Source organism: Crassostrea angulata, chromosome 2 (assembly GCF_025612915.1).
Source record: "Crassostrea angulata isolate pt1a10 chromosome 2, ASM2561291v2, whole genome shotgun sequence".
Classification (NCBI taxonomy): Eukaryota; Metazoa; Mollusca; class Bivalvia; order Ostreida; family Ostreidae; genus Magallana; species Magallana angulata.
In genome coordinates this window covers 25,129,649-25,156,676 of record NC_069112.1, presented here as the reverse complement: position 1 = coordinate 25,156,676, position 27,028 = coordinate 25,129,649, and the positions used below count along the sequence as shown (strand labels likewise).

Sequence of the window (27,028 nt, the reverse complement as noted above, 5' to 3'; positions counted from 1 at the left end):
TAGTAGAATGTTGGACACAGGCATATTTGGGGGGGGGGGGGGGGTCTTAAGTTAGTCCGAATAGTAACGTATTCGTTGTCCGATGTCTTGTGTGATAACCTTTCCTTTAAATGACCGTGGAAGGAGTATTTTTCAAACGTATGCTGAACGCAGATTTAATTTAAGTTTTTTAAAGTAATTTGTTTTAAACAGAGATAAATCCTAAAGATGAATTAATGTTATCATCATCATGTTCACATTGTTTTACCGTTGCATCCCAGTTGACAAAGTTTGAAAGAAAACAAAAAGTGTTGGCAATCAAAAATATCTATCTTTCGATGATCTGTTTAAATGTTTTACAAATGTGAGCAATGTTTGAACAACGAACAAAAAACTATATCCTCTCGTCTATGATAAAGTTTATTAGTTTTCGTTAATCGAATGTGTGAACATCATTGCAAACACTCTATATGTGTTTAATAACACTATATAACTGTGGGAGTTATATTCAGTGATTTTGAATTTAAGATTGTACGGGCTTTAATTAAAAGTACACGAAATGGTGATTGTATGTACATATCATTTCTACATTACACAGGTGTCGCTTTTAGCCGTATTTTCTTTAGGCGATGGTTACTCCGCCATCTATAGGAATAGCTGTCCCAGTCATATTCTGACCTGCTGGGGAACAAAGGAACACCACTAAGTCAGCTATCTAAATAGGAAAAAATACCGATCTTTCAGCAATGCAACTTCAATGTTGGTGTGTTTTCAACAATATTCTTTTCAAGTTTGATTTGACAATACATACCATATTGAACATAATAATGAATATAGAAAGTCAAAACCTAATTCTTCTTAAAAATTAAGGTATTTCCGCCTAATAACTTAGTTTATGGTTTATGATTCAAACGATTTCCCTTCGACTAAATCTTAAAGTTGTAAGTGATTTTATTGAAATTAAAAAATAATTGAGGGCAATTGAAAGACCCCCACCCCTTCAATGTGAACTAACGACATTAGGCACGTTTCAACATCTCTATTCTTCATTAAAAAAATCAATCAGTAACCATGTTATTAAAAGAAAAGAAGATAAAAACAAAAGAAAAACTGTTAATGGTTCTAGCAACAGGAAGGTGAGAAATAAGGAAAAAAAACTGCCGCGATTGTTTTACTAAATTTGAGGGGGGGGGGTGATACATTGTTAAAGAGCAATATTTGTGGGGAGTTTTGTTGTTTTGTTTTGTTTTTGTTGTTGTTGTTTTGCTTTTTTTTTTCTTTTTTGTTTTGGTTTTTTGGTTTTTTGGGGTTTTGTTTGTTTTTATGAAGAATTAAGTAAAGAACTATTGCAGATAATTATGAATTAAATTGATTAATTGATTGATTGTTTCTTTTGTTTAATTAATCACTTTTTTCTCAATATTGAAATGGTTTATAATTGGGAAAGTCCTTAGGGTCATCAAAATGCAATAGCTATATAGTGATGTAGTGTCCTCAGTGAAAGAAAACGGGGTTTTAAACATCGTTCAAGATTTCCCATCCTAATGTCAAGTAAATAAAAAAAGGTTGACATGTTACCAATCAGACCTGTCTTAAGCGTTAAAGATTTATATTTAAACCACAAACTAAACTTTTAGTGTATAAAACAATTTGAAACTTTTAATTTAAAATAGATATGCGTTTCTATATATTTTAGACACAGATTTTTATCAAAAGAATAAAAAAGTGGTTTTTAAATGGCAATGACAACATTCTTAAAAGATCATTTTCTTAATGTGTCTTTAATTTTGTTCTTGTGATTTAAAAAACCTCGTGATTGTAAGTGCTTAAGTACTATATTTACCTGTTCAGGTGTAGTAAACTGTTTTGTTGGGTGTGACTGTCTAGCCGCCTCCTTTGAAAACACAAAAAATAATGAACTTTAAAAATAAAAGAAAACTCTAATTAAGCAAAGAGGAAACTTTTATAATTACAGTTAGTATTGTAATTACTAATTGTATGGGCGAAGTCAAGATAATGAGCATTCAATAATTTAATTTTACAGAACATGATTTTATTACTGTTGTGCATAAATGGAATTGTACATTAACGTCTTGCAAAATGTTCGCTGTCATTTATCTGCATAATGGATTTAGCGAATATGATTATCTAACTATCAGTTTTGTAAAATTAAAAAGATTGTCTCAGAGAAAAACATGCAAAATCTTTTTATTTTAAATAGTTCAGAAAGGTTCATAGACTTTTTCATTTGGCTTTGTATATTAAAGATCGATGATGTTTCAAGGTTTAAAACACATTTAAACATTTCGTCCGTTGTTTTTATTCTAAGTGACAACAATATATTTTTAAACATATAATTGCAAATTAAGGGACGCTGGTACATGTAATAAAAAAAATGCAGGGCTATCTTTCATCATTACAAAAAGATTGTTGCATTATAACTTAATTATATCTTTTGCATCTATGTTAAAGATGATTAATATTAATTTTTTACATTGATTGTATTTTTTTTAAATTTATAATTAAGGTCAAGATCTAGAAAATGATTTTAGAGTGTCTTTTTGGTGCTAGAACCATTATGACGTCATAATCAATTTAATGAATCTTTTCCTGTATTTAATGGCTTTAAAGGAATTATGTGAAAAATAAACAATATTTTGACATTCTATATTTAATCACGGGAAAACTAATCCCTGTACCTATACTCAATTTGACATCTTTTTAGAGAGAAGGTCAAGAGCTTGTTTGATGCTATTTTTGGAGAAACTGTAGGCATTCCAGATATATTTCATTAGTCAAAAATGGACAAAACCCCTCGATTCCTTACTTTTACCCTTCATATAAGGTAGAAAATGGTTGTTTAAAACATTATTTTCCATAGTGTTTACCAACATTTTAAGCCCCAGTACACCCTATGAAACAAAGATATTGTTATGAAGCATCATTAAAAGAATTTATATCTTGAATTTCCTAAACCTGTAGACATCTTTCATTTACTAGATCTTGACCTTAAGCTTTATAGCCCACCAAACATATACAATGGGGCACAATTTCAATTTTATGACTTTTTTGATCTTAGTCTAAAGGAAGATCAGTTGTATTGACTACATGTTTAATAAGTATTTACATGTTCTTTAAAAAACAAAAAAAAAAAAAAAAAAAAATTAAGAATTTGAATTCATTTCAGATGTGTCATTTATCCCCCCCCCAAAAAAAAATAATAAAACAGTGTAATTACAGTTTTCATTTGGAGTCCGTAGTGCTTCTTTTGGTAACAGACCCATGCACTTATACCTTTATCATATGAGAAAAGTTACTTTGTATGAATTATATACATATATACCACGTAGAGCTTACAAAAGCTTCTGGACCATTTTCATGTTTTTCTCTCAGACATGCTCTTCATATCGATTATTTGAGATCGTTTGATACAACAAAAAACCCGCAATATTCGTGTGCCCATAGACCTATATGTAAAATATTTTGATGCAAGTTACTCTAAAAATGTACCTTTGTTTCCTCGTAGCTCTTTCCCGTAGCTGTCTGTTGGTGTTCCATAAAAGATGTTATAACTACAGATGCAATAAAATTCATAATGTATTAGAAACCAGAACTTGAAATATATGTGGTATTGTATGCCTACATATGTATTTTAAGAAACTTGCTTAAAGGTAGATAAAAAATTAAAATGTGATACATTGTACAATGTATGTCTAATGTATCAAATACGCTCACTAATAAACGGTGTTTTAAAGGATAAATACCCCATCCGACCAAAACACGAAACATATACTGACATACTGAAAAAATAAAGTATGTTTGTAATATGCTTGTGTTCGTTTTTCAAATGCAAAAGTTGATTTGTGATGTGATTTCTATTTTAAATGAATGATTGGAAAGGTATATCTATTATCATTTCAAAAAATGAACAAAAAATCAACACAAGACCAGGTCTAATATTTCACAATTTTATGGGCACATTGTATTACATGTACTGTTAGAGAAAGTAGAATCATGAAGGCTGAATTGTAGCTATCGACAAACATTTGATATATCAAAGAATCAAGTTACCTTACTATGATAACAAAAAAAGAAACTGACTTTTGATCACGATTAACAAACAGTTAATGACGTAATGCATTTACATGGTGTGTCCACAACCGTAGGACAGATGGCGTTACATGTCACGCCTTTATCTGCACACTCTACAGCAACTGCCTGTAAACATAAAAGAATAGTGTGAAATTATAATCATTCGTAGTGGCTTAATTTTCGTGGTATTCGTGGGTATCCCTCTCCCACGAATTTACATCCTCAATGAAAACAAATTTAGAAAGAGTTATCATCGTTACTGAAACTAAAGAACGACACATCCACGAAATACATCCCCACAAATAGGCAGAAAAAACCCACGATCAACGAACATTGGCCCCCAAGAATTTAAATGAATCCACAATATGCGATCAGTGCATATATTTATTATTTTTTCTTTGTCAAAAGTGAAAAAGCAATGGAAAACATATATATGGCAATAAATAACGGATAACTATTAATGGGTTCCTATTTTTGATTGACTAAGAACGTACTAATGCATAGCAGATATATTTCCATGCCACCATTTTTTGCTAAATCAGGCCAGACTGATCCTCTGTGTTAAGATTATATTAATCTGAACTATTGATGCGTTTTAAAGTTTTAAAGATGTTGAAATCTGTTCTAATAACAGTTTAATATTGGTCAAAGTCTAATATTGCCGTTGGTTTCATATAGACGTGATGGGAAAATGCGCTTATACATTTGTCTTTATAATAAATCCATAGCAAGTATTAGAACAACACGATAAGGATGTGTATACATATGGTCCTTTTTAAACTTAAAGTACATCAAGTCATAGATGTTGAAACCATAAACCATAATTAAAGTATTCTCTTGGAGAGAAATTACATTTTCCTTTACCAAAAGAATAACTGAAAACTTCAATGATATAAAATAAGCTTTTTTTGGTAAAACATTTTTGAATAATCTTTTAATTTTCTATCAACATTTTAACTAAGATTTATGTTCGCTAGTCCGAATGTCTTCGAATTTTTTTTTCTCTCTTCCTTAAACATATTCTTCATTGGCAATGATAACCGAAATTTTCCACGAACAATGCTATAGTCTGTCCCAAGATATTTATGCTGCATATTTGAATGATTTATAATAAAAATACACATATCTGTGCAACTGAAATTGATGAAAGTGAAAATTCCCAAGATAACTTCGCTCACATTATCATCATATCATAATAAATATCTTGGGACAAACTATAAGTAGAATTGATATCTCCAATATATTTTTCGTGGTAAACTAATTAACGATTTATAAACACTTGTGAAAAATGATTCAAAAACAATTCTACTCTCCCAAACTTATGAATTCCTAACATTTTAATATTAATTTTTCATTTAGTTTTTTGGGAGTTGATTTTAATCAACTATCCTATGCAGTTACTCTGGCAAACCGAAAGTGAAACAGTGTTTGGACCTAAGCACAAAACATCACCGCTGACAAGACGTAGTTCTTGAAAATAATAGAAAAATTCGATGTAATATATGCTGAAGCATTGTTTATCAAGGAAACTTATCTATAAACACTTTGAAAATAGTCAGATTTTATATAATACGAAACAATTTAGATATTTTTGTAGTCTCATGTATTCCTACGCCAGAGTTTAGTGAGGTTAATACAGTTCAACCAAACGTTCGGCTGTCTCCGTAAATCTCCGACAAGCAGAGAGGCTCTCTTGCTTGTCTGAGATTAACGGAGACAGCCGAGCGTATAGTTGAACAAGATTGTATAAAGAGTTCGATGTCAATAGTGCTTGGATCCATACAATTTTTAAAATTGTTTCGATTACTAATACATAGTTTGAAATATATCCTTAAATATTACACATGATTCGTATGGGGTTTCTCGAAATTTTTGCTGGAAAAGTTTTAGTAATTTATAATATGAAAAAGTGCGTAATTTAAATATAGACTAGACTCTAATTGCCATGCAAGGTAAGTTGATTTTTTAAATAAATGAAAATCGATAAAATCAACTCCCGTCAGTACTCCAGTACTTTGATTTTTCATGATTTCAAAAATCAGGCAAGAATTTTTCCCCTGGAGGTAAACAATTTTATTACATAGTCACTCTATTAAAGAAGCTGTTAGGAAATGTTTAAGAAACAGAACATCAAAAATTCCATTAAAAAAAACATAGTAAAACAACACGTAAATGGGCTTTTAGAAAATGTTTATAAAAAAAATGAAGTTTTACCCTCGTGAGTCCAATAAGACCAGTCTTAGAGGCAATATAACTTGATATACTTCCTGTTGCCTTTATTCCCAAACTTGAAGAAATGTTTATAATTCTTCCCCAACCTGAAATTAGAAAAAAACAGCAAAAACGGAAAAAAAATATATTTATATTTTATACAACAAAAACTGCCTCTTATTTTTGATAAATAGAAATAAAAATCGTCTTTCTGGTACATTTATGCACAATGTATTAGAAGCCGAACACCAACAAGACGAGTTTTGCTTCTATTGTTGCATATATTATCTGTTAAGTAGTTACTCTTACTTCTACCGTTGCACGGTCGGAACATAACCTGAGGCAATTGTTCGCTCATTTTTAATAATAGACCACTTTCATCCAATTTAAATACAAGAGTAACGCAATTTGTCTCTAAATATAACACAGGTTGAAAACATTAATATAGAATACATATATTTTTTTAATTTAATATTTTACCTTTTTCTTTCATTAAGCCAATAACCAGTTTTATCAATACGAATGGTGCAGTCAAATTGACGCCTATATCTTCATCCCAAACATCATCAGACAAATCTTCAACCCTGTTGATAGATACTCGACCTGTAGAAAGATAACTGAATGATTTGGTAAATTATTTTTGGCTGGCTGGGTTGATGAATCAAAGGATGAATGGATTATTAAAAGGATAGTTTAATAAAAAGATGGACCGATAAAGAAATAAATGAGGTAGGGATGGATGGATGGATGGATGGGATGGATGTGTCAAAAAGATTGAATATATACCTGCTGCATTAACTAAAATGTCAACATCTCCAGACTTCAGATCTTGGAAAACCTTGCGGATGTCTTCTTTGTTTAAAAGGTCGCATTGGAAGTATTTAAGATCTCGTTTACTTCTGTGGAAAAAATGGGAAAATATAACCCAAAAAATGTTTTAAATTGCTTATAGAGTGTAATGATATGTTGGCATTCCGTCTTATAATCATTCTCTTATGATTAGGAAAACAAAATCTTAACTTTTAAAGCAGAAAACCAAAACTTAATCAGTTTAATTCGTCTATGTTTAAATATTTCAAAATAAATTTGCTTTACTCTGCTTTTATTTCATCGATGGACATCCGTACAATATCATGTTTCACTTTGTCCACCCCAATGACGTCACATCCGGCGTTCGCTAAAGATTTAGCAATCACCGATCCAATGGCGCCAGCAAAGCCCGTCACAAGTGCTGTTCTGCCTTGAAGTTCCATTTCAACCTGGTCTTGCAAACGTTTTATTTTAAGGTGTAATATATTGATTAAGATAAGTTGAACTGTAGCTCAATGTAACAAAGTTTTGATTTAGTTGGGTTTTCTTTCTTCTCTTGTTTGTGTCTTGTTTGTGTAAATAATTCCATGAATTGTCATATTGATTTAAAAGATTAACCGAAATAACAGATTTAATTCGGAAGAGGTGCACCTAATTAATCATTTCCTACTTAACATGCATGTATATCAGAATCTTAAAATATTGACAAATTTAAATACAAACTATCTTCGACCGTAAATATGATTTGTTTATCCGTTATACAGTGCTAACAACGTTATTGTTGACAAGCCAATCGTGTTAAATAGTTCGTGTAATGTTGGTGATCGTTCGTTTAACGTGCGGGATCGTGCGTGTATCAGAAAAAAAGTGGTTTGTTGTTTTTTTTTTACTGTGAATGACTGTGCGGGTTTTTTTTTTCGTTTTGTAGTTTTTTATTTAAACAATGCAACAATGTGAATTTAAAACTTTTTTTTATAGAACATTGAAAATTGGTAATCTTTATGTATCTTGTCCGTGCTGATTATTTTAAGCTATTCTCTCTTTCGTCGTTAAATACATTTTAAGATAAGTATTTCAACAACTCAGTCAATCCTTTGTTTGGTCGAGTTAGTTTTGCATACTTTTGTAATCAGCCTAAATCAAACACTTATTGCATCTATGGCATCTTGACACATAATTTTAAAAATATTTTCAAGAGAGACACATTGAATGTAAGCGGTAAAGCTTACCCATCCCCCGTTAAAAACAAAACAACTATCCCCCAGTTTCCTTTTAAAATGAGAATACGATACGCATTCTCCTCTGGTACATTGTACATTGTATAAACTTTTGAAAGAAAAATTAACTTATTTAGACGCTTTCAAATTTAGAATATATAGAATAAAATCAATTATGTACCGTAAATTGTGAAAATATGGGGTGTGAAAAATCCAAATTCTTTTGAACAAGGTAACAAATTGACCTATATCTCGCATAAATAAATCAAACACAAGGGAATCGGATTACATAAACAATAACTCGGATGTACAATTTTTTGTATTTTATGCATGTTCTTTATTTCTTTATTTTTTTTTAAGTCATGATAAGGCTATGTTCGTTATGGAGGCAAAAGAATAATTTGTGTTTGAATCCTATATAATATTGTTTACGTGTACAAATATAACAGCGGATGGCTACTGTATATATGCCGCTTTAAAAAAAAACAAAACTAAACAAAAAAACACCAGCATATTGTAATATAAATTAAAGCAATACGTTTCTTTATTTCTAATATTAAAAAGTATTGTTGATTTTGCGTGTTTTATGGTGCAGAATTGTTTGTTTGCGTGATTTATCGTTATTGTTCGTGTATCGTTAACATTCAGTAAGTTAGTCATCGCCCGTGTATCGTGCGTGAGCGTTTCTGTGTCGTGCGTGATCGTTCGTGTATCGTGCGTGTCGTTCGTGTATCATAATTGTGCGTGTCGTTCGTCAACAATAACGTTGTTACCAGTGTACTGGAAAAGGGGTTTTATTGTCACAAATAAACTTTTTTTTTAATTATGCACATTCAAAAACTGAATAAATGCTATTCAGTCGTCATGATAGTTTCGATATGACTCAAATGTAACTGAATCTATAAATCTGACATCCATTCGCCTTTCCAGATTAAAGCAAAAAGTAAAATTTAGTTGTTGACTGAGTGGTATAGGTATTTAAAAAAATCCCTCTTTTGATAGATATTTGGTGTTTCCATCCTGATGGGGAAAGGTTGATTAGAATGTAAGATTCGTTATAATCTCATTGTCCCTCTTCTTTGGCCTAGATAGCATCACAAATCAAATTTCTTTACTATTTGTTTTTGTTCTTCGAAACGTTAGAATCGCTGGGTCTGAAATGTGCTTGTACAATAGAAGTACTTGCAAACTTTATTTGTGGTAAACCCCTTTTTAATATTGAACGTCTAAAAATAGGCCAGTCTGAACAATAATTTATCAACTACAGTATCGATTATGTGTCTTCATAATATGCAATTTTTTGAGGTGTTAAAAACTTTACCTACAAGCAATAAGATAATGGATAAAGTTTGAGCTAATTTAGCGACTGAAAAATCAAAAATTAAAGTACCGTCAACGCGGATCCCGTATTTTCCGTGCACCCCCGCTGTCCAAATTGCAACGCGGTTTAAACACCTGTCTCAGGTAAAAACCGCGTGCCGCCGCGGTTCAATAACCCATAATGACAACACCCCCGCGGTTTGAACGATCGGTGTTAAAAAGTATCGAAAAGGAACACGAGTTATCGCCCTCGATTAAAAAAAAATATGTAACATGCATTTAACATAAATGTAAGTTAACAAATGCATAAAGATAATCATGATCCCTTTATAGAAAATCACATATTTTGAAGGTAAATATCTATTTTTAATATTTGCTGTTTAAAATTCATTCAAATTTTAAAAGTGGCTTAATCGCTCATATTACGGAAAATCACGTCCTTATAATTGCTGTAACAAGCGCCACTGTTTTGATAAAAAATTCATAATTTGTTCGGAAAATTGATTTTAACCAGCTCTGTAGACCGACTAGTTGTAGCCTTATAAAACACATGCTCACAATTAAATGTTCAAGGGAAAATCAGTTCTCCTAATCAAAACACAAAGAAAAAAGGTACTCATAATTAAAATTGTATGATTCTTCACATCGCACGGGTTTTATTCAGTTTTAAACTAAGTGTTGCCCTGAAAAGATATATACAGGTATATTCTGTGATATTCATAAAACAATGACTAGGCGTTCTGGTGTGCGTGAAGATAGACATTTTGTGCGGTATTTGTGCGATGACAATTTTCAAGTGCGGAGTCGTGTATACTTCCGATGTGAGAGTGACATTACGATCACTGTTGGTGAGGAGTATGATGTCAGTGGGGCCGGGCCAAAGAAGTTGACAGAGCAGTTGTCCTTGATTCCGGGTCTGACCGGGAACTTCGAGTGAAGATGAGAGAGATGGAGACCAGGACTAAACCCTCATTCCCAACACCTCCCGCAAGCCCGTTACAACACCGAAATCATAATTAAGTAGTTGATCTAATGTGCTAAGCGCTTAAGGATATTACGCAAGATCATGTAATTGTTAGGTCTAGCCACGGTAAAAACGGGGGTCATCCCCACCTCGTATTCTCGCATTCAGTCAAATGTGATACCTTTACAATATGTAAATATACCTGTCTATAGTCTGTATTCAAAAAATGTTAAGCAGTAAAATAAAAAAGATAGTTGAAAACTTTAAATAATTACAAAAAGAAAGATAGTAGTTTACGTTTATAGAAAAATTGATTTATTGAAATAATATTGAATAAAAAATAAATAATGTTCACAAGATAAGTAGTTTCTACCGAATTGCTGGTTAATTATTAAACAGACTATAGACATGTACATATTGTCTTCTTTTCTCCAGCTACTCAGATAACATTTAAACAAAACTCCGGAATGCGTGTATTCCATTTGTAATGTGGGTATGTGCGAGATAATACGATATCTCTAACGATATTTCAAAAAATTGCTTAATTTACCTTACTTAATAAAACTAAAATATATTATATTTAAATTCATAAAGTACTGGTTTATCGGGATCAAAGAGAATTAAAAGAAAATAGTTTCGTTCTGTTAATTTTCATTCTCTCGATTACTTCATATTGAAGGTTTAATGGGTTTTTTTGCGGAGAGGAACATCATAAAACACGTTTAACAATTTAAGAACAAAGTAAAATGAAACAATAATTGTTGTTACTATTAGTAAAATTGTTTGATACGGGTATAATTCCTTGTGGTCACTCGTTTCACGGATGACCCACCGGTCTATACATGTACCTGTGTATTCTGTGCGTTCAAGCGTAGAGTGGATTTCCTGTCAGTGCGATCGTTTCACATCTTTGTGTAAAACAATTGGGACTAAAGTTAAATACAGTCTACTTTGACAGTCATAAAAACTTCAAGATGGGGGGGGGGTGGGGGCTACGAAAAACGTTATTAGCAACTGTTACAACATATTTTAGCACCTTTATTTATAATCGACACACATAAAATGATAATATCATGCAGTATTTTCAGAGTAAGGAAAAATTTTCATTTTATGTCGTTGATCGTAAGGTAAACGTTCACTGTGAAGCATGTGCTTGTCACGGACTATAGTATAACATTTACTGTCTTGAGCATCGAGAGACCAAGCCGTAAGACGTGCTACTTCTTGATATGGATTTAAAAATATTAAGAGTCGGAAATGTTTAAAAAATAAGTATTTTCTTTTTTTAGTTTTTATCTTATCCTACATGTAGATTATATTAAGAAAATGATTAAAATAAAATGTCTTCGAAATAATACCTTTATCCACCGTTACATGAAAATTGTTACGGGTGCATATAATTGTTTAATTAAAATTTCTTAAAAATTAATAGAGAGTTTTGAAAACGTGCATTTAATACATAATCATTTAATGTGAAATGAAGCAATTCATTAGACATTACCAGTAAATAATGATCCTTAATATAAGGTGGCCGTCTTATTGTCTAATAGCGTAAGGTAAAAATCTCCGATCACCCTGTTCAACGGTAGGTCACACCGCCGCGGTTTAAACATGGCTGCAGCGATGACCGGGATGATTTAACCGCGGGGGGAGCGTGATTAAAAACGGGATCCGCGTTGACGGTACTGTATCTTGACAAGTCAACTTTATCACGTAACGATACAACAGAATCTAAAGTAGAGTGTGGCTGAGATTTGACTTAAAGATAATAGCAATACATTGAAAAACAAAGGTAAATGTAACTGGCTTACCTGGGGATTAAGAAACGAATGTGTTTAACTAGTAAATGTGCTATGTGTCACTGAACCCATACAGCCTTGACCGAATTGAAAAGAACGAGACCATAAATGCATGCTCTGATTCCGAAGTTAAACATTATCGCTATACGTGTTAAATAACTTGTATACTGTATCCTGTTTATAACAAATAGAAGGCGCATTTAAAGGGGCATGGTCACAATTTTGGTCAAATATTATTTTTTCGATTTTAATGTTTAGAATGGTTCAGTAAGGCATTTTAAATTGGCAACCAAAATTTGAGTGTCATTTGTTGAGATATAAGCGAGTTTCAGAGCTTACAATTCCTCGCTATGTAAACAAAGCTTTTGTTTACATTTTGAACGTTGAAGTGAAAATTCCAGTTTTATACCTAAAATGAATGAGTTTATGGTTAGGAACTGTTTATTTATGCTTAAAAAGAATAAGAATATAGACAAATCATCTTGAAAAGATTTTTTACTGGTATATTGAACCTATGTAAACAAAAACAGGACACGAGCCTTGTTTACATGACGAAGAATTGTGAGCCCTGTATCTTGCTTAAAACTCATCGACGGGCACCCAAATTTCATTTGATCATTAGAAATGCTTTCATAGAGCATTGCAAATGACAAAAACAGAAAAACAAAATTTGACCAAAATCGTGACCATGCCCCTTTAAGGGTTTATTAGATAACGAAATACCGATACACTTAATTGTAAGCGTTAAAGGAAATAGAAAACTTTATCTCACGGCCTGATTACACAAACGAAACACCGACACACTAATCAGTGATCATTTGCTTTAAGAATAGCTAAAATGATCATCTGGTTTTTTTCAAACTTGAATATAATCCGCTCAAATTCTCATATTTTTTGTCTTTTGTTAAATTCGGTATGTTGATACATCAGTGAAGTGATCAACCCCTTTAATTTAGCATTTCTCTCTTAAATACGCTTTTATAATTCAAACATAGATGTTAACAGTAAAAACCCGCAATATCACGAAGACATACGCAAATAAGTTAAAACTCCTATTTAAAATTATGTTACACCTAGATGTGATACGGATAAGACTTGACAAAAAAAAACGATAAAAGAAAACAACATTAAACTTTTTTATCATTTGGAAAAAAGTTGTGCAAGTCTACATACATACATTTAATGCAGCAAAAACCTGAAGCACTTTTAAAAATTTATTTTTTGGCATTCATTGTAAATGAGCATTCAAATCTAAAGCGCACGTAGCAGGTATATAAAATGCAAGGTGAAATAGGAGCCAAATCTTACAATGCATAAAATGAATCTGCCTGTGCCAGTTAGCCAACTCAGATGTCTTTAAACATGACTGGGGAAAAATACCCCTCAATATTTGTTGCGTTACGTTTTTATTTACAAAGGTCCACTTAATTGTACCTTATGACTGTTAGAGTCATTATTGATATACCTGTCTAAAACCGTACAGTGTGACTGTTAAACGATGTCTCACATATATTTCTAAACATTAATATTTCGACGAGAATATGTATACACACTGAATATTAATTTCTGTATGCCGTCGGTCCGATAACATATCTGGTTGTGAAAAAAACACACATCCCATTGCATTAACGTGCGGTATTAAAAGCATTTGCATGAACGGATATAGGACAAACAATATGTATAAGTACAAATTAACATTCAATAGAAAAATGTGTGAACATTTTTATTATCATTCAATGGCTAAAATGTGGGACGTTAAATGCACACCGTCCAAACAAAACACCGTTTTTTGTATGTAATAAAAACTCGGCGAATACATTTCACAATTGTATGGCATAGAGGTAAACAAAAAAAAAAAAAAAAAAAAAACAGAAACAAAACAAACCAAAAAAACAAAAAACAAACAAAAATTCGTGTTCTTCTTTTGTTTTCGCACAAAGTACCTACATACTTCCATCTTTTATTTTAATCGAAAATCGTACATAGAAAATTCATTTAATGTTCGTCTAGGTGGTTGGAAGTTTTTCATATTCACCTTTTTCTTTACAACTGTTGGATGTCTCTGTAACGCAGTAATAGATACGACCCTCAAGCTCGTATGTGCATGTCTCTGCTTCTGATGTATTCTCACTAAAAGAGGATTCGTCTTGCGAGTGCTTTATTTCATCTCCTTTATGAAACACTATCGAGAAAGTAGAATAAAAACAGTCTGAATATTTTAAACAAATCAGCACAAATATTTTGAGTAATTTTGACAGCTTCCTAAACTATAAGCACTTTTTTGCTCGTTTATATCACAATATTAACAATATAATAATCACCAAATTAAAAAACATGTATATGTTACCGGAAAGATATGATCTATCGTCAAGAGTGTCAATGGGTTCGTAGTCGCCCTCAATAACTCCACGACCGGGGATCGGTGAATATCTCTGAAAGGATTGTGTCCCGTTTTGCATTGGTCCTGTCTCCAGTTCCGATGAAATAACAGACGTCTTCCGATTGTGATGTCCTCGTCTCCTTTTGTATTTCCTTCCTTTATTTTGACAATTTTTATCATTGAAAGTTCAATTTTAGATAGATAGATAGATAGATAGATAGATAGATAGATAGATAGATAGATAGATAGATAGATAGATAGATAGATAGATAGATAGATGAATGGCTGTATGAATATGTAACCATTATTTTTTACCTAATTATTATCAAAACTATGATATGGAAAAAATTGCAGTAATATTCAATATAGCATGTAACTTTCATTATATGTACTTCTAAAAGCACAATATTTTTTTAAATGCATCCTATAAACATTTTTTTAAATTTTTTTTTCGATGTTCAATGAAGTCTAAGCTTGCAATATTTGTTTTACCGATGTAGCAGAGAGTGGATATGAAGCAGAACAATAATATGGTTCCTCCAAGAGCAAAGGTAACAAGTGTCAACAACGGCAAAGTCGATAAGTAAGCCATTAAACCGGAACTTGTAGACTCTGGAATAGACAACATTATCAAAATATAGCATTAAACCCTTTATAAAACATCAAAACAATATAAAGCAATCCGTCTGATAAAAAAACGGTCTGGAAATTCTATAACACATAAATTTATTAAATTCAGTCAAAGATATAATATTTACAAGTGGACGTGTCGTTGTTTTTAAAATAAAACAAGTTTATTTCCTGTTTTCATAATTATATATGTCGACATCTAAATTGGGCACTTACAATTATGTTCAATATCAAAATAAAATGTACTTGACCGTTTATTTCCATTTGTTTACATCCTATATCTATTGTTTTTATTGTTTTTATTTAATCATTGAAAAGAAATTGTAAAATATGTATTAAGAGGCATTTTTATTCAATTATAAAAGTTATGGATATCCTAACAAGTATAAGCTTGAAACCCAGAAAATACAAGAATCGTTTTCCATCATATGCTTTCATATCCATTATTTTGTGATATGCCAAAGAAGACAAGGGTGATTTGTTTTTTTTTTTTACTTTTTATTTTTTATTTGGTAGCAGATGCTGTATATTTTTTTTCTACCAAGTGTTACCATTGTATAATTTCTATACTTTTGGCATTTTTTAATACATGCTATTTTTCAACACAATCTGTTTTAAGTTTTATATTTGCAAAAACATAGCGGAGTAGACTCATGGAGAATTTGGGAGATGAAATATAATGAGATTAGTATAAATATATATATCTTAAGTTTACCTTTGTTTTCTATTATAATAGTTTGAATTTCTTCCCCTTCGACAAAGAGTTTATAATATCCAAAAGAGAATTCATTAATGATATGAATCTCAGTGTGAATCCAAAACTGGTATGGTTTATCCCCTTGGCTAATAGTTGAGGCAGTGTCAAGTTTAAATTGTTCCCCCCTGGGTCCAAACCAAGTGGCGTCTTTTGGCTTTGGGTACGAGATCAGCGGAGCTTTTAAAACAACATACCCGTCGATGTTTTCTTGATAATGCAGAGGAAACGATTTATTAACGTCTAACCTTGGAGAGCCTTGAAAAAATAATTCCTCAAAAAATAAAACTGTGTTTAAGTTACGGTCAAAATGCAATTACAAGTTGTCAAGTTATATGAAAGATACCGAGCACACATTGTTTGAAAACGTTTGTTTTAGAAGTAAAGGATATATTTCAAGCAATTCTTTTCTTTCTTTCTTTTGTTCTCTCTTTTTTTTCCTTTCTTTCTGATTCGTTATAAACATAAATTATAAGCAATATCTAGTGTATTTTGATACCAATATTGATCATCTATTCAGTGTTTAACATATAATCAAAACAAAGCCATTGCTTTTGTCTACATGCATCTTGCTTAGAATTTTACGACTTTGCTATGCATGAACCGGAGATAACTATTTTGTATGCCAAACTGCCAGGAAGATGAATTATTACTTACATTCTACGAACAGATGAATTGAACTTGCGGTATGATTGAGTTGGTCATTATAAGCATCACAAGTATACTCTTGCGTGTGTTCACACTTCAGTTTATGATAACTATACACAGATTCAGCTTTTTTCCTTGGTAACCATGAAATGTCTCCTTTCTCATCATTACTGGTGATATAAACCTTGGGCTTTGGATTGCCTGCACACGAACATTGAATTACAGCAGACGCTCCCTCCTTGGCTTGGATGATATTTTCTGTGATTATGTTCCCGTTTATGATTCCGAGAATGGTCGGTTTAGCAAGATCTTTAAGTAAAATCAAATGCTTCATTGATTCAAAGAAAACGAGATATATTTAATTATTTTGGTAAAAATATTAATAACAACGTTTTGGTTGGATGGAAGTTTTCCAGTTTAAAAAGTTTTTAATTAAACGATGGGTGTAAAGGATCTGGTTTGTGTCAAATAACAATACAATGTATATATGAAAAAAGGAAGAGATTTTTATGGCTATTATTATTGTTAAATTATCGTATTTGTTTTATATAACCCAGTAACAATATTTTACCTTTTGACCTTTAAAATGAGGTAAAATTATTTAAGATTCAACCATAACGTCAGGCAGATTGATATGTTTTGACGTTAGTCTAACATGACGTAGGCAACATGCTTTATACGATATAAAATGTTTTTTAGCCAATCAGAAAGCGCGTTACAACCAGAATTGAATTATAACACTCTTACACTGTACATCTATGTTAATTTCCGTTGAGACTGTATTTAAACCACGACTGTTTTTGTAATCACTAATTGTCACACACTGGTATTTCAGAGGTTCCGTGCTATTAACAGTCTGTCGTGGTAAATTTGCTGTTGATATAACTTCATCGATTGTCCCGTCCAAATTCACTTTTCTCCATTGGAATGTACAAGGCGGATTGCAGTCTGCCATGCAGGATACAGGTCCAAAGCTTGCACCATTATGCAACTTTACACTTGTGTTGAAATCGGGAGTCATCGTCACAGCTTCCGGACCATCTGTATACATTAATAATGTACAACATTTTAAATGAAATAAACCAATGTTTAAAAATACAAATGATTTATGGAGTAAAAGTGAGTTTCAAGAATATACGTTTTTGGCATTTGATTAATGACTTTTTGTCCTGGTGTTGGTACATTAATTATTTACTTACACAGAGGTTGAATGTAAGCAATGTCACTTATTGATGTCAACTGCTCTCTAGCCTGGCATTGGACATACGTATAGGAAGTTACGTTCATGGTCAGTGTCTGGCTATCAGACTGGACGACTGTATTGTTCACCATCCACGTATAAACGATGGCGGGAAATGTTTTAAAGTAAAGTGGCCTCGACCGCGATATGCTATGACATTTGAGTATTGTTGATTGACCAATAGGTACATTTCGTATTCCTGTGATTTTTGGATTGTCTGGCAAAGCTGAAAATTAAACTGCAATAAATGTAAATGTTGAAACGAAGATAAGATTTTTAAAAAAATGAGTATTGTATACACTGGCCAAAATAATCATAAATTCAATCAAGTATTGTAGAATAATTTCAAAGCAAAAAACAAAGTGTTCACTAATTGTTCAAAGATATGTTAATGTTATGATAGTTTCATTAATATTAGTGGTCAATGTACTTCCTGGTTCAAGTTAAAAAAAATCGGTTTGAAAAATATGTGTATTCCCGACAAATTTTCATAGAAGAGCGTTTTAGGTATTGCACTTTAGGGCACCTTTCATTTTCCGGAAGCGCTGGATTTCACAGCAATTCGTGTATAAAAATACGTTTAGTTTTACTTAATGATTTACAGACAGAAATATAGACAAAAATAAGGACTGAGAGTAGACAAATTGTTTTAATACATTTTTAAAAAAGCCTATAGTTAACTGATAGTTACTTTTTTTCCAAACATATATCTGGAATTTAATCTCAAAACCCGCCAGTTATTTTTTGTCTCCATGCGATTTGAACATTTCACTCTTTTCTCCAACTTTATTTGATCCCCCCCCCTTTTAATGTGCTTGCATGACTAAAAAACTCAAAGTTGAAATTGTTGACCTTTTTTTTAATTTGCCAACACATATCGGAGTAAGTATCCTTTTATTAAACACAAATATGAAAATAAAATACTATAGGCACCTTTGCTTCATTTTTATATATGTAATGAGTAAACACACAAGTACAAAGTTTATCATTTTTACCATTGACTACAAGCACGACTCCATGGTTTGTTCTACAAGACTGAACATCGTATCCTAATGCGTAGTAGCCTGCATCAGTCGCTGAAACATTTGATAAAACAAATGTAAACAACCCGGCTGAGGCTGCTAACTCTTCTGCAGACACAGCGTAACGAGGCATGCTAGCACCAGAATCTGTCAGCTGAAACAACGTTTTAGCTTTGGTTGGAATTGGTATGTACAGCGTCACGTTGCTTCCTTCTGTCACTTCTAACACTGATTCTGAATTTAAAAAAAATCAAAATAGTGTCTTTGGTATACGTATTTCTGATTAAATAATAATTTTACAATGTCATTTTTCTACGTTTTAAGTTAAGCTGATAGAGGTATTTTCAATAAGGAAAAAAATGACATGGAAACATAGCGCACTTACGATGAAAAGTCATCCTACTTTCGACGTATGTATAGTGAATCGTGGCACGAACAAGAACCTCGACAATATTGTAGTTAAGGATATCTTTAAGGACGAATTTATTATCATAAACTCTCGTGAATCCCAAGTGACGTCCGTCACACGTCACGCTTACGTCATGGTATTTGGATTCATGTGACCATGTGAACATCATATCTCCATTCATAAAATGGGATTTTATCTCAAATGATTGTCCTGTAAAAGTTTTAAATTGAATTTAATTTGTATTTTGTTGTTGGTTTTTAGCGGGTTTTTTCCATTATGTTAAAAACGAAATTAAAAAAAACCATGTTTCTGTTTTGAATTGTTTAATACGTTTACAAATGTATATATAAAATTGTATTTGTTGATTAAAGGACATTTACAAATTATTTACCATTTTGAATTTAAGTCTTTTTAATCTAATAAATAATAAGGTCACCTTTGCACAAAATATATACAATTTTTTTTAAGAAATCATACATAAAAAAAATTTGTTTTTCAATTAAACACTGGAACAAAAATAACTGAAATCATAATTATAAACTGAAGAGCAAGACTGTAATGTAAGAATTTACCTAAAGAGAAGTTATGATAAACACGTTCATTTTGAACGGATTTAGTTTACACCGTTCATTTAAACAGTCTTACAATCAATACATTACATACATGTTTTATCAAATGACAGGGAGCTATTTAGATATTTAATTTTATAAGACTGAAACAGTCATTCTTTTAAAATGTTGATCTATCGCAAAGGGTATCAACAAAACAATATGTAGCAATGAATTACTCTCACTGCCAAAATGAAATTGATTATATTGTTGTTAATGATAAAGACCAACACTAGCCTATGGATTCAATTGTTTTGTTAACTCAAGAATTAAAAATAATCAAAACGATGTTTTAATAATATTCAAAAGTACAGTATATAGCCTAGACTTCTTTGATTCAGTCGAAACTTGATTTATAAAGAAAATAATTACAAAGTAGTGAACTTTTTAACATAGCAATCTTTTTTTATTTGATAACTCAATATTTTCAACAAATTGAGAGCAGTTTTCAGAATATAAAAAAACTACCGTATAAGTATATGCATATTAATTTGACTAAATGCAGTTGCAACTTGTTTTAATACAGATATGATGAATAAGTATTTAACTTTTAAAAAAATATCAATAAATACTAGAGCAGAGCTCGTGGCAAAGCCACGAGTAGGTCTTCCGTTGTTGCTGCGAGTTGAAAATATATGTGATATGGTGTCAAACGATTATAATTACTAAACTTTCAGTTCTGCTTTTGTTATAAAAACGTGTTGTGATTGAAAGCCTGCATATAAAACGTGTTTTGAAAAAGAAAATAAGAAAATGTTTTAAGAAAACTATTTGTCGCATACAGTTTATGTAATCGTAACAAACATTATTTAAAAAATGAGATATTTAATGGCGAGTTAAATTTTCAGAGGGTAGCAAGCATTGTAATAAACAGTATGTACTCATGTGTCATGTCAGGAATTGTGGTTTTTTTTTTATTTTAAACCGAACCCGTTTACAAAACACGTAACCTTTTCTCTAAGATAACTTCTTTATTTAAATATTTGTAAATTTTTGAAGACAATGTGCAATTAAGAATTGTTGCGTGCTGACAAAATTTACAGACCCTGAAACGTACTACTACAACAAAAAAAAAACGTGCGACTTACGTGCGAAAAACGTTTCGTATTAACCGTTTAGCGTTTCGTGTGAATCGTGAAGCGTTTCGTGTAAACCGTTTAGCGTTTCGGACAAAGCGTGCAGAATTTCGGACAATGCGTTTAAATCGTTTCGAGCAAAGCGTGCGAGAACCATGTGAAACGTTTATCAGATTTCATTCGGAACTCTCTGACAATTTGTTTCAAAATGGAGCCCGTGTTTTACATTACATGTACTTTAAACTGTTTGTGATTGGCAAAACTCTCTTGTAGGTATTTTCATGAAAAAAAAATCTAGAAGAAATGATATACTTATCTTTTTACAAAATTGAATTTATTTTTAACAAACAAAAGAAAGGTATATGTATTAAAAGACGACTTGTTACAGAGTACATGTATATATAACGTTTTATACGATGTTTCAGTACTGGTACAGTTTTACCGGTAACGAATATTTGCCAGTATCGAATAATTTTTAGAAAAATTATTGGTGGAAGACAAAGTTGAGGTTTTAAAAAATTCTAGCTAGGTGATTATAACATAGAAATAAATATTATATCAGTGTTTGCCATTTGCACGATTATTTACCGAATTGTTTACAAATTAAAAATGTGCCCCAGATATGGGCTGCCGGATGTTCAAAGCAGAAAAAACGAAAGTGTGAAAACAATTAAGCCTAACTATGAAAATAAGTTTGTTATTGATCCCTATTTAGTGAATAATTAGTAAATATAATTCATTTAAAAAGATAATACATCATAGCAAATAATAATGGAGCTTTGAATGAAATTACGACTTCAAATAGAACCACGTGTAGTTTTCCTAGTTACGGTTCATTGCGACAGAAGTATTATTTGGCTGCAAAAATTGATAGATATACGGGAAAAACAAAGGAAAATGGCAACTACTTATCATCAATTACTACTATAAAGTGTTTGTATGAAAATTCAATATTATAAAGTAACGGAAATGAAAACTGTTCAAGTCCAGTTTCAATTTGACCGGAAAACGGTATGATAAAAATAACGATCATATAATTTGTTTAAATGACATATTCCCACAATTGTTTTCCCTTGTTCATTTATAAGTCCATTAACATGTACCTCTAGTATATTTTTGAAATTAATTCGCCTCAAAATATTCGGTCAGAAGTGATAAAGGGCGCTTAATTCGATACTGGGAAACGAATTCAAAACTAGGAAACTGGAGGGGGTGTTGAAATTACTGTCTCCGTAATTCATCCTTTATTTTTTCGGGTTTGATACAGTTTAGAAGGGAAACGCGATTTAAACAAAAAATAAAAACATTTGGAATTCCGATAACAATAGTTGCATGCACGAGAAACCGCATACTGATTCGTTACCGGTAAAATGACTGTACAATATTAAAATTCGCTATACATAAAAAATATTAAATACAGTTAGCAAAATATGATTTCTGTTGGAACAAGCCTTAATCAACTTTAACTTACACGAGCATGTTTTGATAAGCATGTATCTTTTTTAATTTATTTACATCGATAACTCTTATTGAGACCACTCGCGACACACATAACCTCGGACATCGGGTGAGACCTGCACCTGGCTGAACCTGTCAATCAAACTCTGTGTATTTGTTTTCATTGGATGGTCAAGCGTCTCTTTTTTTGTCAATAGCCAATGGAAAAATTAATGACTTCAAGGTAATTGGAATCAGTATTTGATGAAGCACACAATTTAAATGATAGAAAATTTATTAATTATTTGAACAAAATTAAATTTAAACATAGAAAGAAAACATACTGATCATTTCTATGAATTGCGGGAAGTAAGTTCTTTGGAATCCCGATTACAGATATTTTTACAAGTAATTATTTTAATTACTTAAACCACTGTTAACGGAAAACAAGACGTAATAAACGCACAGGGATTTGCCTACAATGTACACAGTCATGCAATTAATTATTATGGGAATCTTTACGAATGGAACTTAATTCAAATAGATCATGATAATCTATATACACTGTACGCCGTTATACATGTAAGGAGCGCCGGTAATATATACGAAGATTGAGTCAAAAATTTAAATCATTTTTATTTCTTGTTCTTTTCAATACAATGTTAAATTACTTTGAAAAAAATCCGAAATAGTAATTACAACTTTCTTTTTTGTTTAATCATTTGAATTTTTTCTGAGGTACATGGATATGTACAGAACATATTTATTTACGCGAATGATACGACATAGGAAAAAAATTATCGGATGTTTGTATAACATTGTTTTCTAACGAATGTGACTAATTTAATTTTAAATATTTTTCAACATTATCAATGTAAATAATATCAGATTTATTTCCTGTTTGTATTTTTACATCGTATTCTCTGAAACCAATAAAAATACTAATGTTAGAAGAAAAATCAAATCCCGCCGAATACTGAAAAACCGATTTCAGTTTGTAATCATACGGATTTTTATTTTTGGTATTGACTATTGAGTTACGGTAACATTTTTTCTGGATGATTTTTTATTTATATTTTATGTAGTAAAAGCACCATTCCAACTGTTACTCAATTACATAACAATTGATGACCCGGGGCTATATATGTTCTGAGCTGTGTGCGCTGAAGCGACACAAGATTCTCGGTCGCACGTGGCGATTGAATTAACACAGACTGACCGAATAAACAAACGGTTGGGAAAGTGAAACAAAATGTTACATATAAGAAGAAGCCACCAAAAATGATTTTCGACAGATCTTGATATCGTTTCGCCAAAAAAAAAAAAATACAGCGCGAGCTCCTGTCAGCGGGGCGGGAGGAGGGGGCGGGGGGGGGGGGGGGGGGGCAGCAATGAGTTCGCTTCCATAATGAAACGAACATGTAGAAAAACTACAGAAGTGATTAATATGTGACCGATAGAATCTAATCTAAAGTTGTTTAAAACTCATGTGAATATTCTTTTAAATAATCATCGAATGTCTCAACTCAGGACATTCTTTTATCGTGCTAGCACCTACCGCAAACATGTAACATGGAACTTTCATTATAATTTGATTTGATTTTTAAACTACCTTGTACGCTATCGTATACACCAATGCTTAATCAACTGTACAAGTAAAATAAATTTATCTTTTCATCTTAAACCAATATAATAGTTGAAAACATAATAAAATATAGTTGTGTCCGTGCAAAATATGAAACATAAACGCGTCATAAGGTACATGTAGAAGAACACGAACCGACGGCGGATCACTTAATATCCACTCGCGCCGGATCTCCTCAGCCATGTGCGAGGGATGATCATCATTTAAAGGTTTAATATTTGAGAGGGGGGGTGTTGATTTAAAACATTAATTGTACAGTTTTTAAAGTACTTTACTTAAACAAACGAAACATTAGTTTATTCTAACGATTTTTCCGATTTGGAGTAATATCATTCATTAATATTCATTTACACTCAAATATTTAATTAAATATATATACAAGTAGGACAAACTTTTATAACATAAAATTAAAACAGTTCTTGTATATACGGCTATATTAACTCAAACACGTTCATATGCATGTAAGTGTAAGTCGCGGTGTGCGAATCTTGTGTATTAAATAACCGCTTACCGCTAGGTAATGCATCCGTGGCTGATCTCCTCGGCCGTGGGCGAAGAATAGATTACGTAAAGGTACAAAGCACAGAATCGCACAGCTCAGAACCAAGGAAGATTTGAAAAGTTTGCAGTATAATGACCTAACTCTATCAAATAGAAGTTATATATTTTAAACTTAAACCCCACAATTGATCTATGTCTATTATTGCTTTAGAGAATGACATTGCTTTTATTAATTAAATGAACTATTTCTTACTTGACATCCAATCGTTTAATCCACAAAAGATTTTGCGTAATCAAAACTAAAACAATTCTTGAGTTCGCGGCTACATAAACTCATATGTGAGAGACGCAACTCTCGTGTATTAGATAACCGCTGACCGCTAGGTAGTCCAGCCGCGAGCATGGTAACCGATTTTCTCGGCCGCGGGCAAGGGAGAGCTTACGTAATGGTACACACACACATGCAGCTCTGATTCAAGGTAGATTTTAAATGCATGGAGTTAATAACTAAAATGTAATGCATAGAGTTTTTTAATTCCATATTTTGTGGTTTACTAGAAAAGAAAAAGAATGTTTTGTTTTACAATTGCCGTTTTTAATGATTGTGCACTACAAGAACTTAACAACAATAATTTTAACTCCTAAAGGAAAAGCGTATACTCCAACAACAACAAAAATTCTTATGAATTAATGCCTCCTGTATAAACCAGCATACTTTCTGCGGCAACTTTATGCCAGTTGTACGCACAAAGACTTTCGTTAACTTGTCAAATGAAAACATGTACATGTCAACATGTAAAGCTTTTTACACTCATACTACACAAATCACATACAAAATAACATTGTAACGACCTTTATGAGATCCCAACAAACAACTTTTCCAGCGACAGCCATATCAAAATCCTAACCGTTTTTGAGTTATTAAGCAAAATTTTTTAGGGGCCATTGGCCCTTAATTTAAGGGGCCAGCCCTTTTTTATTGGTGTCAAATGAAAGCCCTCTATATTTTGCACAACTTTTATTCTACATGTCTTAACAAAATATTTTTCGTTTAAAAGATATAAAGGAAAATATGTCTAAATTTTCGCACTTTTTTGAATCCTGTTTTTTGATCCCCTACCTTTTCCTAAATAAAAAACGTAATCTTAAAACAAAAACAGATGTGCACAACTACAATTTCTCTGTTATTCAAATTCGTTGGATTCCCATTCCCTGCTATCATAGTCTCAGAGCCTTTGTCTGGAAACAAAAGGCCCTAAAAAATTTTTAAAGGGGAATAACTCTTTAACGGAAGGTGAATTCTAAATTTTATGAATTGCTTAAGATAGTGTTTTGTAAAGTACATTAGCCCTGAAAATTTGAGCAAAAACCGTTCAGAAATAAGCAAGATATGAAGCCTCAAAGTTCGCGTCTAGGAAGAAAAAAAAAAAAAAGAAAAATAATTTTTCCCGCACAATAATAGAAAGGTCTTCCGTTGGAAACGGAAGACCTTAATAAAACTTACCTTTTGATCTTTCTAGTAGAACAAGTAATAGAAATATATAAAACGAAGTTGGTTTCATTTTTTCAAATATGTTGATGAACGCTGTAAATTCATTTTTTTCCTCTTAACAAATTAACACGCCTACATTTGACGGTTATTTTTTAGTGATATAAAGTTCTCGGTCATTAAATACGAAACCGTATATCGTAATTAGTAAAACAAGGAAGCACTTGCTAATTACTGACGCTTGACTGTAATACAATCCGACAAAAATAATCAGGAAATCACAAAATGGTATTTAGAGCTCTTGAAATAATTGTAAAAATCAGTTATAGTTCAACTTTTATTGAAAATATATTATTAACACACACACACACACACACATTCTCTCTCTCTCTCTCTCTCTCTCTCTCTCTCTCTCTCTCTCTCTCTCTCTCTCTCTCTCTCTCTCCGTGTCTCTCGCTCTCTCTCTCTGCCAATTGAATATCCTTAAAAATGATTCAAAAATGTGTTTTGATAATTTTTTATACATAACTTTTTTAACTATTATGTTCTGACAATTTTACTTACTGTTGCTTCCGCAGTTTCGAAATATTAATCATAAATTTTCCTTCATTAAGTATAGTAGGAATTTTATTTTCTACCTGGTATAATAATGATTTTTTATAGATTGCATCAAATTTCTAATGTTTCTTTTGTTTCAGGCCGCTGTGAAGCCCCCATCAATAGGGATCACTGCGCCTGTCATGTTGTTTTCAGCTGGTGAGCTTAAAACACTGCTAATTAAGTAATTTAAATATAAA

At 31.8% G+C, this 27,028-nt stretch overlaps 2 protein-coding genes across 4 annotated transcripts; both read right to left on the bottom strand.

Annotated features, from left to right (window-relative positions):
- Positions 1-381: 381 nt before the first annotated feature.
- Positions 382-12,504, bottom strand: LOC128171785 (D-beta-hydroxybutyrate dehydrogenase-like). Of its 3 annotated transcripts, none has more exons than XM_052837573.1 (9): positions 12,405-12,504; positions 7,378-7,541; positions 7,069-7,181; positions 6,763-6,885; positions 6,286-6,389; positions 4,125-4,197; positions 3,490-3,551; positions 1,823-1,873; positions 382-694 (listed from the first exon to the last, which is right to left on the bottom strand). In XM_052837573.1, exons 2-9 carry the CDS (start codon positions 7,533-7,535, stop codon positions 602-604), a joined length of 777 nt encoding a protein of 258 aa, XP_052693533.1. In that variant the 5' UTR covers positions 7,536-7,541; positions 12,405-12,504; the 3' UTR covers positions 382-601. The 3 variants fall into 3 exon arrangements, with proteins under 3 accessions (XP_052693533.1, XP_052693534.1, XP_052693535.1); XM_052837574.1 differs by having other exon boundaries at positions 7,378-7,546; positions 12,405-12,502; XM_052837575.1 differs by lacking the exon at positions 12,405-12,504 and adding an exon at positions 9,700-9,816.
- Positions 12,505-13,642: 1,138 nt separating this feature from the next.
- LOC128171760 (uncharacterized) lies at positions 13,643-26,623 on the bottom strand. The gene is made up of 10 exons (XM_052837538.1): positions 26,247-26,623; positions 19,452-19,685; positions 19,040-19,300; positions 18,004-18,270; positions 17,552-17,845; positions 16,814-17,113; positions 16,118-16,414; positions 15,265-15,384; positions 14,740-14,928; positions 13,643-14,574 (listed from the first exon to the last, which is right to left on the bottom strand). Exons 1-10 carry the CDS (start codon positions 26,302-26,304, stop codon positions 14,399-14,401), a joined length of 2,196 nt encoding a protein of 731 aa, XP_052693498.1. The 5' UTR covers positions 26,305-26,623; the 3' UTR covers positions 13,643-14,398.
- Between the last annotated feature and the right edge of the window lie 405 nt (positions 26,624-27,028).